Source organism: Equus przewalskii, chromosome X (genome assembly GCF_037783145.1).
Source record: "Equus przewalskii isolate Varuska chromosome X, EquPr2, whole genome shotgun sequence".
Lineage (NCBI taxonomy): Eukaryota > Metazoa > Chordata > Mammalia > Perissodactyla > Equidae > Equus > Equus przewalskii.
The window spans coordinates 65010257-65022609 of NC_091863.1; the positions used below are offsets into that span (position 1 = coordinate 65010257).

At 32.4% G+C, this 12353-nt stretch overlaps 1 protein-coding gene across 14 annotated transcripts in view; it reads right to left on the reverse strand.

The window, feature by feature from the left end:
• The window catches only part of RPS6KA6 (ribosomal protein S6 kinase A6), a 170242-nt gene that overhangs the window by 23443 nt on the left and 134446 nt on the right, over positions 1 to 12353 (reverse strand). For all 14 annotated transcript variants that reach the window (XM_070606605.1, XM_070606602.1, XM_070606603.1 and 11 more), the window contains 2 exons: positions 9134 to 9210; positions 7273 to 7390 (listed from right to left, as the gene is read on the reverse strand). In XM_070606605.1, coding sequence (XP_070462706.1) covers positions 7273 to 7390; positions 9134 to 9210 — 195 coding nt within the window. The remainder of the gene's footprint in view (positions 1 to 7272; positions 7391 to 9133; positions 9211 to 12353) is intronic.

Below are 12353 nucleotides of genomic sequence, written 5' to 3' on the forward strand. Positions count from 1 at the left end.
ATGGTACAGGCACTTTGAAAAACACTTTAGTGGTTTCTAAAAAGTTAAATATATGACCCAATCATTCCACTCCTGAGTGTTTATACAAAAAATAAAAGGTATACATTCATACAAACACTTGTACATACATATTCATTGCAGCTTTACTGGGAATACTGCAAAACTGCCAACAACTCAAATGTCCTTCAACAGGCAAATGGATAAACAAACTGTGGTGCATCCATACAATGGAATATCATTCAGTTATGTAAACAAACAAACTACTGCTACATTACAACAACATGGATACATTTCAAAATAATTATGATGGGTGAAAGAGACCAAAAGAAGAGTACATACTGTGGATTCCATTTATAAACACTTCTAGAAAATGTAAACTAACCTGTAGTGTTAGACAACAGGCTGCCAGGGAACGAGGATTGTGATTTGGGGACGTGGGGCAGGAGGGAAGGATTATAAAGAAGCATGAGGGAACTTTTAGTTATGGATATGTTTATTATTTTGATTTCGGTGATGGTTTCACTGGTGTGCAAATATGTCATAACACTAAATTATATACTTTAAATACATGCATTTTGTTATGTATCAGCTACACTTCAGTAAAGTCGTTTAAAATAAACGAATGGTCTAGCCCAAAAGAATAGGTCCTTCTACTCCCACTCACCAAAGTATGTTTCAACATATAAATCAACTATACATAATAAAATTTAATAAGAAAAAAACACACTCCTCTGCTCATCATTAAACCTTACCTGACCTTTTGAACTTTCCTGAGAATTCTGAGTGATTATTGAAAGGTACAGCTAGTGATGGTGAGAGAGTGAAAAAGAATTTTAGGAGATGGGCCTCTACAAATATTGAAATACACTGCTATGCCTTAAATTTTACTCATGAGGGTCTTTGTTGCTAATGGGAAATTCAAAGATTGACACGAGACTGCCAGAGTTCTTTATACATTCTTAACGATATCAGCTAACACTTACTGAACACTTAATGTATGCTACATATATTAACCTGTTTAATCTTTGTAACAACCTTGAGGTAAGTACTATCACTATCTTCACTTTATAGACGTGGAAAGTGAGGCACAAAGAGATTAAGCATCATTCCCAAGGTCACACAGCTAGTAAGTATGTGTTATAAGTACGTGCATCCAGGCAGGCAGGCAGAGTTTGGCTCATGAATACTAAACTGTACTACCTCTTATTCTTCCCCACTAAACTCAATATCAATGCCTAAACTTTATATAATTATTGCTGCTTTCTTTTTAATGTAGTAACTCTCATGTACACACAGGAAGTATCAATAGTTATAGCATTGAGTAAGCATTTGTGGAAAATATCAAAATCCCTGTTTCAGAAAAAGATTCAGTTTTTCATAATGAAGTATAACAATAAGTTTTATTATATATTCACTGAAAAGATTTAACTGAAATTAAGGACTGTTAAAGCTACAACGGCCATATACTTGTTATCTAAACCAGGACACTTGAGAGTGAAAGGCATAAACCACAACTGTACCAGGAAAACTGTTATGCATGTTCAAGCTACTCAAAGGAAAAAGGATATAATTACTTCTGGGGTAAAATTTAGATAAGTTATATAAGACTCAGGTACTTTTATAAATGTTCCAGAGGTGCACAAGCATACAAAATGGTCAATTAATTTGGAAACAAAGACTGATTTCCAAAAGCAAAGTGGATTCACCTGAAGTGAAAATGCAGTAAATGTGGCCATATCCTAAATGTTTACAAAACATTATAATTATTTCCTAGGAAAGATATGAATAGAATGCTGATTAGCTTATGCTATCAAACGGCTTCATAGCGCAAGTATTAACATTTTGCTACTTTCTTTTAAAGAACTTCAAGTAGTTTTAATAGGACTTAATTTATCTTATTTCTTTTGATCTTCCCTCAAAAATAAGTAGCAAGATCTTGAAAGAATGACAAGCAGAGGATGGATGACAAATGAAAGAGCAAAAGTGTCATTATCTTAAGTAATAAGAACTGAATTTTCTTGATAGCTAAGAGGAAAATGAGCTCATCCACAGTTCACAAAAGTCTGTCACTTCCATATGAGTAATTTTCCATTTTTTCTAAGTGGACATAGTAGTGGTGGGCAGTTTTAAAAAAAAGATACTGAGCTGTGACAAGAATGACTACTTATATACAATCAGTTGGGTATTTAGTTAGATAACCTAATTGGAAGAAAACCATCACTAATAAAAAATTATGAACTTAATTCGCCTAGACCTTAAAGATTTATTTTTTTAATATCCATTTAAGTAAAAGCCAGCAAAACTTCAAAATCTTTGAACCTACATGAATACAGGAGAATAGCAATCTTCCTATTCTTCTCACAGCACTCAGGTGGCAAATTCATTAAAGTTTGGAAACTAGTGATTAACAATTCATCACTTCTATTTCAATGTTAATCATGTGAGTGAGATAAACCATTTTTTATCATAGTTATTACTAAGTATACTACAAGCATTTTAATTTGGTTAAAGCGTTACAATTCATACTTCCTCAGTATAAAAGACTGAGTTCCATACATACTTAAGTGACACTTTCTGCCTTGATTACAGGTAACAACAATTATCCCTCACAATAAAACTAAGAGTAGAATTCTAACTATTGAATTTACTAGTGTTTCTTCCTAGCTTTGTTTAGACATTGTAGTCTTTCTCTAATATAATTTGGCACAAGATGTGTGAAAGCTATGGTACTAGAAGTTCTAAAAGGTTTCAATATAATGTTTTAACTGTAAAATTGCTCTGCAATATAGATTATGTAAAGGGTAATGAGCTTCAGTATACTTAATTTCTATATTATAGAAAAAAAGTAGGTGAGCAATGACACCTTTCCTTTGAGCCTTCTATTATTAAAGAATTATAGACCTCTTTTTCCTCTATTCCATCCACATAAGCCAAGCTAATAAAGCCTTTCTTCCTCCAGAAAGGCTTCCTTAACATGTGGCAGACTGAAAAGAGTACTAGACTGAAAATCAGTTCCAGTTATCCCACTCATTAGTGTGTGACCATGGACAAGATAAATTCTACACACATTGTTTTATCTATCTGCAAAATGATGGACCAGATGCCTTCCATCTCTAAAAATCTACGGCTTGTGAATACATGAACGAAAGACTGTTCTATTAAAAGCAACTTGAAGCCAAAATGGAAAAGAACTATTTATGCAAAACCTGATAATTTATTTCAAATCTACAGTCATTTACAATAGGGCAATATTTATCTTTATACAATGGACAAAAAAAGTTTATGGTGCAAATTAATGCAAGGTACACTTGAAGAAAAGATTAAATCGCTTATGAAAAACTATTCAATTAAAGTATTTATTATGCTAGGTGTGACAGGAAATGCAAAAATGAAGATGACATTTAAAGCTCCCTGTGTGGAAAGGATAAAAAGGTGCACACATGAATATATGACAAAGGAGAATGTGATAAGTGCTCTAATAAAATACATACAATGTAGTAAAGGAAATACAGTAGGGGAAAAGTAGCTGCCCCTTTTAAAGGAGGAAAAGGAAGAAGCCTTAAATAATTGTCCCATAAGAACTTCTACTAGGCAATTCTCTGCTGACCAAGGGTATAGGTACTTGAGATAGTAACATTTTATTTATTTAAAATATTCTAAAATTTAGATAGAACAGCCTTCTAATTAATCAGGTATTGTTGTGTTTATTTTTAAGATGGAGCGACACCATGAAATTTTCATTACTTTCCTCTTCTACTTTTTCTTTGTTCACCAGATTCTTCTTCTAGCCTCCCCTGTCTTAAAAAATAGAAGCAGCAAGGCCAGTGTTCTGAAAGTTTAGGATTTGGAGGTGAGGAGCTGGCTGAAACAATTGTAGCAATAAGTCACACAAAGCTAACATGACTTCCACCATCACCCCCATCCCCACCATCATTTAAGTGAATGAGCAAAGTCTAGGAACTCCGCATGGACAGGAGGCAAGCAGAATTATCTTCTATACGCTTCTGGTGATGGTACTCACCAATAACAAGAAAAGCATCTAAAATGGAAAAGTAGCTTGTAAGGAACTAAAATGAAGTAAAACAATTGTCATGAGATGACAGCGAATGACACAGTTCTCACGACTAGAGGGTACTAGTTTAAGGGGTTATGGAAAACTGAACAATAGTTTACCTTCACCACTCATTTAAAACAGACCAAAAAAATCGAACTGTTAAAATGTACAGGAGATAGTTTTTAAAACGTTCACATAGCTCTTCTGCTCAGTAATCTGACACCATTTTCAGAAAAGTTTCGAAGACAAGCTAAAGTAACTTAATCCGTAAAAGGGGAATACATGAAAGACCTTGTGAAATATTTCAACAATATCCCCCCATATCTTTCCTATATTAATTTCTCCAGAATAGCAGACTAAAAGAGGAGAAGAGAATAAAACTGAACTTTAATATGCATTATTCCTTAAGCACTAGACAGACCCAAACATAAAACACATAACATAGAAAAACAAAAATCTAAGCACAATTGGCATATCTATTTCAGCATTATATTCACTGTTGCCAGTTATTTTTTTAAAGGAATGCAAGAGGATCAGATGTATAGCTTTAAACATCAGAATTGTTCCTTGGGAAAATGTATTTTCTGACTCACAAACTGCCTATCTAGAAAGTACATATCTTTAATGAATAAAACTAGTTGTTTCAACCATTTTACAAGGGGAAATCTGGCAAATCGTAAATAAACCAAATTGAATAGAAATGGAATTTTGGAGTTGGAAGGAACCAAAGGGAGAATTTAATCCCCAAATTTTACAGATGAGAAAATTGAGGCAGTTACTTAATAGATCAAAACCCAGCACTCAGTTCTCCTGGCTTCCAATCAGCTACTCCTTCTACTACACCTCACGGCACTCTTCTGTTATGGCTAAGATCCAAACAGAATTCCTTCTTCATTTTTCTAATGTTTAAAAGGGAATGACATTGACAGTAGACCATTATCTTACACCGTACATAAAAATTAACTCAAAATCGATTAAAGACTTGAATGCAAGACCTGAAACTCTAAATCTGCTAGAAGAAAATACAGGCAGTACACTCTTTGACATCAGTTGTAGCAGTATCTTTTCGAATACCATGTCTACTCAGGCAAGGAAAATAAAAAATAAACAAATGGGACTACATCAGATTAAAAAGCTTCTGCAAAGCAAAGGAAACCATCAACAAAATGAAAAGACAGTCCACCAACTGGGAGAAAATATTTGGCAATCATCTATCTGACAAGGGGTTAATTTCCAAAATATATAAATAACTCATTCAACTTAACAACAAAAACATGAACAACCCAATCAAAAAATGGGCAGAGGATATGAACAAATATTTTTCCAAAGAAGGTATACAGATGGCTAACAGGCACATGAAAAGATGTTCAACATCACTAATTATTAGGGAAATGCAAATCAAAACTACAATGAGATATCACCTCACACCTGTCAGAATGGCTATAATTAACAAGACAAGAAACAACAAGCGTTGCAGAGGATGTGGAGAAAAGGGAACCCTCATACACTGCTGGTGAGAAGGCTAACTGGTGGAGCCACGATGGAAAACATTATGGAGATTTCTCACAAAATTAAAAATAGAACTGCCATATGATCCTGCTATTCCACTGCTGGGCATTCATCCAAAGAACATGAAATCAATAATTCAAAAAGATATATGCACCCCTATGTTCATCACAGCATTATTCATAATAGCCAAGGCATGGAAGCAATTCAAGTGCCCATTAATGGATGAATGGATAAAGAAGAGGTGGATAAAGAATACTGCTCAGCCATAAAAAAGACAAAATTGTGCCATTTGCAACATAATAGATAGACCTTCTGGGCATTATGCTAAGTGAACTAAGACAAAGACAAATATTGTATGATTTCACTCATATGCGGAAGACCAACAAACACATAGATAAGGAGAACAGATTAGCAATTACCAGAGGAAAAGGGGGTAGAGGGAGGGTGAAAGGGGTAAAGGGGCACATGTGTATGGTGATGGATAAAAACTAGACTATTGGTGGTGAACACGATGCAACCTAGCCAGAAACTGAAACATAATAATGTACACCTGAAATTTATGCAATGTTAAAAGTTAATATGACCTCAATAAAATGTTTTAAATAATGACAATCAAATCCCTGATTTATTTATTCTACAATCAGGATATGAGATTTATTCCATAATATGCCCTACAGATTAGCTAGTATTCTTGAGACAATTAGGTTTTATAATTAGCAGATATTAAATATAAGCAATTCTTTTTGCCTTAAAATGTTTTCTACTTCAAATTGAAGCTTAAAAACTTCAGGGTCCTATAAGACACATGCTGACAACTTTTAGGTTTTTGCTTTAAAACTTAAAATTTGTAAATATAAATGTAATAGTTAGCAGTCAAGACTTGATCATTTTTCACCCTAAAATAAGTAAGGCCAGTTATTCTGAAACTGCACTGTCTAATACAGCAGCCACTAGCCATATATGGCTATTAAGTACTTTTAAGATGTGGGTAGTCCAAATTCAGATGAGCTGTAAGCATAAACTATATACCAGATTTTGCAGTTTTAGTATGAAAACAGAATGTAAAATATCTCCTTAATTTTTTATATTGATTAGATGTTGAAATAAAATATTTTTGATATATCAGGTTAAATAAAATACATTACTAAAATTAATTTCACCTGTTTCTTTTTGTTCTTTAATGTGGCTACTAGAAATTTTAAAATTACATATGTAGCTTGCATTATATTTCTATTGGATAGCTCTAAGCCATCAATAATAAATATCTAGGTGCTACTGATAAAAAGTTCCTATATTTTCTAAAGAATAAGTTAACATTATAAAAATTGCCTACATAATCACTAGTGAATGTCTGGGCTAAAGAAGAAATGATGTATAAAAATACACTAAATGCAGAAATCAACTTTAGTTGGTTTTAAATATGTATTTTTTTTCCAGCAGATTTACATCTTTAGTTTTGGTTGACAGTGAAACTAGTTTATATTCCATGAACACATATTAACTGATAAGAGAGGAATGTGGCTCAGAAGCATGGCAGAATAAAAAGCTAGACTTTATCTTATTAAACCCACACATACGTGTGATTTAACTTAAAAACAAATAGTGACACACAATATCATCATGCATTCTGCAAATACAGACTAAGCTAAACTTAAAGATGTCAGCAATTTAACGTGAAGGCAACAAAACAAAACATTTATAAGTTATACCTTTGCTCCATCTGAAATACTGTCCCAGTTTCCACCACTCAAAGAGAACTTTCCATTGCCTATACGCAGCAGTATCTCCTCAGGAGTGTCATTGGGGCCATTAGCAAATGGAGTGTAGCTATTAATAAAATAGATTTTAATAGACACGAGGGCCTAACATACATATTAAATCTAACTGAAAGTGATGACTATGAAACTACATGCAAATATTTGCTACAGAAAATTAAGAATATCATCTAATATTTCCCTTCACTGTTCATATCAAATTTTATATTTCAAACAATGAAATTAATCCTAATGAATTATTTAGTTAAATGAAGAGTCTTGGCTACATCAATAGTTTTGTATTTGATCTGTTAATCAATATAAAACAAAGGTGGCTTTTCATGTAAAGTTACAATCTTAAAATCAGACCAGAACAAAACACACAAATTTTGTATTCTCCCAAGCATAAGATAGCAAACCAAATATTCTTACTAAAAGAAATTGTTAATTTTACATATCTGTAAGTATTTATCATGTTGGTTCAAATTTATTAATTAGCATTTTATCAACATTATCACTGGAAACAGGTTAAGAATATTTTTAATTAATGTCTATGAAAAATGATTAGTCAAATATATCAATATCACAAAAAACCTCTATAACCATTAAAATTATTATCTGGATCAAAATTCATGGACAGGAAGACAAATATATTGTATAAAATTAAAGTAGTTTAAAAACATAATTATAGAATGACAAAAAGTGATCAGTTTTGTACCATTTTAACAGACGGAATTGAAAACTGAAAATGGTATTCAAATTTGGGACTGGAAAGACTTAAGGTTAAAAACTATGAGGAAGATATTTTAATGTATTAATGTCTTAATTCCCTTATGTAACAATTCAGTTGAGATAACACTAAACACATACACAATCAAGTTTTCTTTAGTCATAAAAGTAAATATTTGAAAGCCTTAGCAATCTAGAAATGGTATCCCATGGTATGAAACCAAAAGCGCTGACTGCTGTTTATATGTAAACTTTAGCTACCCTTAACTTTAGCACTTGCTGTGGTCTGTAACTAAACATTTTGCATACATTTACAATATATCTAAAAGAAGGTGTAATACATAATTATCACCAAGCCAATAAATAATTTAGTCACCATTTTCATAACATATTTATAAAGCTCCTGTTATGTCAGGTATATGTCAATTATACTAATGCCTTCTTTAAAAGTTACACCTAAGTACATTATAATTATAATTATTCAAATTCCACTCTATGTATTAGACTTTGCTAAACCTAGCCTTCTTCTATAACCACAAATTTTTACGCCTAAATAAAAGTGCTACTCATTATCAAGGGTAAAACAGCACTTGTATTATCTGTAAATTACCAACATTAACATAATCCAATTATTACTTTTTTTTTTATATTTCTTTATTCTTTTAACGGGAGGCAGCAGTACATGTTTCTGTAGTTCAGTATTCTGTTACTATGTAGATTTGTTATAAAGTTTCATCTTACAACATCTGTATTGCCAGGAGAGCCAGAATTCAAGTTATTTTTACTCTAAATTAATGTAATATGAATAAGTTCAGTGGGCAAGTACCTGTTGAAACACGAAATGATTTTATACTCAAGTAAATATTTTCAAAAACGGATACACTCAATGTAAAATATCAAAATAAAAATATATTCTTTATCTTTAAAAGTTTTAGTTCCAGTTGAAAACTCGTTCAATTATATATCTGAATAGTGCCTCATTAAACAGTGTACTTTATGGTTTTTAATCTGTCCTCTTTCTAGATAAAAATATAGAGGTAAAATTCAAATAATGATGTGAATTATTTTGAGTATATAAGTTTCTTACCCAGCCAACATCGTGTAAAAAAGTACTCCCAGACTCCAAATATCACAAGCAGCATCATAGCCCTGTTGCATAAGAACCTGAGAAAGAAATACTCATTATCTGGCATTACTCAGTACAAACTCAGTTTTCTCATCCAAAAAAAAGTTGTTGTGCTTCTAATAATCTCACAAATGTTCACAATTTAAAAACTTAGATCATCTTAATCTTTTCAAAACCAGATTCACTTAATGTTAAAGGCAACGTCTTCTACAATTAGCAAGCACTGAATAAATGGCTATTAATAAGGTGATTAAGTAACATGGGCCATACAAAAAAGAACCTTATAAGATATGATCCCTGATCTCAATGAACTTTCACTCCTCCTTTTAGGAAAACCAGACACAGACATCAAAATTTAAGATTCATATGTACACAGAATTTAACATATACTACACACAGTACTGTCTTTTAATCCTGACACTGCCTCTATGAGGTAGATATTATTATTTCCATTTTGAAGATGAAGAAACTGAGGCAAATGTTAAGTAATTTGCCCAATATCACAACTAGTTAAGTAGTGGAGCAGCTATTCTTACTCTGGAGCCTGTGCTCTTAATATCTATGATAACTGCCTCCTTACTATAGAAGAGATGGTAAGATAATACATGGTCTTATGAAAGCAAGATGAATTTATATTTTACATACAAGGCTTATGTCTTGAAAAGATCAGTGTATTTCTGGATCGCAAATACACATTTGGTAAATTCTGAATGGTTTCATTAATTTTTCATACAATAATTTAGGCAGTTTTTTTCTTTGAGGGCCAGTATTAATAAAAATCAAATAATATATTTATTATTATATTTCATGTGAATTTTCTCTATGAAGTTAACAGAGTTTGTTAGAAAAATAAAGAGATGAAATGTGGCCCTTTTTTTTCATTTAGAAAAACAAGCCCACTGTTAAAGCCTTTAGTCATAGAAACAAAATAGAAACATTATTAAAGCTTTAACACTGGGGATTTAACCACCAACTGGACACTTCATTTAGAAAAGGCTAAATATATTAATGTTAGGCTCTGAGAATTGCCAGACATGAATAATGAGTATCTAACACATTTAAGTTTTAAATAAAACTTAAAATTCAAGATTAATGTTTTTTCCCTAGTCAAGGTGTTATTTACAAGCACACGCATATGTGCAAACTTGAAAAGGGAAGAGGCTATCAAAATACCTATATAACTGGCTTACATAATAACACAAGTAAGAACTACAAAAACCTTAATAAATTATGAGGAGCTAAACCACTCACATCATGGTAAACCTAAGTTGGCATCCTCCAGTAAAACACAAAACTCTCCTGTTTTTATCCTCTTATCTCTTTCCTTTACTCATCATCTCTTACAGTTCTGGGCATCACCACATTTTTCCCAGTTATCTTAGGACAGTATTTTTAAAGCTTCCCAGATGACCCAATGCACAGCCAAGGTTGAGGGACTGCTTAGGAACCAGTTGGACAGGTGAGGGTTAAGCAGTGAGTCAGCTACAGGTATTTCATACTCCCATATCCTTCCTAGCTAATGAGAAAAAGGGCACAGAAGGTGTCATATTGCTTAATCTAATTAGGACCAACCATGAAAATTTTGTTTTAGGTTTACCACACACTTAGACCCATTTTGTATAGGTAAAGAAGAGGCAGTCCACTTTTGTTCTAGAGCAGGTCTCAATGCCCCATAATAGCAAGAATAAATAGCCATAAAAAAATAAGGTAAGGTGGTGGGAAGAATGAAAGAGTACAGTGAAGAAGGTGTGTTTCATACCTTCTTACTTGCATCGAGTTAACTATAAAGAAGATAGAAGTCAGGGTTAAAGTAGTTAATGCCATTAGCTTCTCTCATTTGGCTTCTCAAATTGGCAAAAAGTAACATACATAGAGATTCTCATTCCCTTTGTTGTAAAGTTCAAATCAATTCATATTTGAAGCAAAACATATGACAGCCCAGAGCCAGATCAAAGTAGGGTAATTTCACAATTACTTTATAAAGAGCTGAAGGCACAGGATCCACCCAATTTATTCTAAGTTCCTTTAATTCAGGATAATTCTAAGACCTCAGTAGGCATTAAATATCACTTGAATAACATAATGGATTTGCTTTTATAAAAGAATAAGATATTTTTGTAGATAAATTAATTTTTGTGACATAGGCATACTAGAAAAGCACATGCAACTAAGCAAATCTTAAGAGGTTGATCAAACTGACGCAAACCAAAAAAGCGAATGAATATTCCTTCCTTATTAAGCTGAAATTGTACTAACTAGTTTATCCCTTAGCAAACAAGGACTCTTTATGCAGTGTGATAAAATAATGAATTTATACCCCCATAAATGCTATTATTTATTCAAATATCTGCATGGATACTTGAATCTTTCTGATTCTAGTTTAAAAGATAAGGCATTTCATACACTTTATTTACTAATTTTTGGAAGGTCTGAAATTTTAGAAAAAAGTCTTAGCCAAAACCTATGTTTCATTCACAACAATTTACAAATATTCATTGATTGCTAGTAGAGGCTTTGGCACTTGATAATAAAACTTTTCAAAGTATTTTGAAAATACAAACACTAGCCAAAGGTAGTTCAAGCACTAGTTCCAGAGAAGTGGTCTCCACATGCCCACCTGAAAACCTTCACTATTAGAATGGTGAGACTGTCTTACCACAATGGAAGACTGTTAGAATAAAAAGCATCAATGGGCTGTATTCTACTCCGTGGATTTGCATTCATGTAAAAATGTTTACCTAACCATTAATCTAAACATAGATATATTGCATATTTTTCACTTTAATGTCCGCTTTTGAGATGTTCATTTGTAACACATTGACCCCTAACCCTTTTCCAGTGAGAAGTTTCCATCATACCAAGGGGTCCAGGTCCACAAATTAAGTCGGTATTAAGAATTTGGGCATTAAAATGGTTATTCTATACTTTTATGTCATGTCTACTACATAAATATGTTTGAATATTTATGATGACTATATATCCTATATTTAACAGAAGAGTCCTAATCTCAAATATTTTGTCCTCCTATCCTATAAAACCATTGACATGTCGTAGAAAGGTTAATTTTTTTATGTCTAAGTTATATCTTTTACACCTGTGGGAAGTACGATAACTCCTTCTTGGATCATGCATGCACTCCAATTTTTATTTGGGGAAATATAGTTTCTATATATTGTAATGT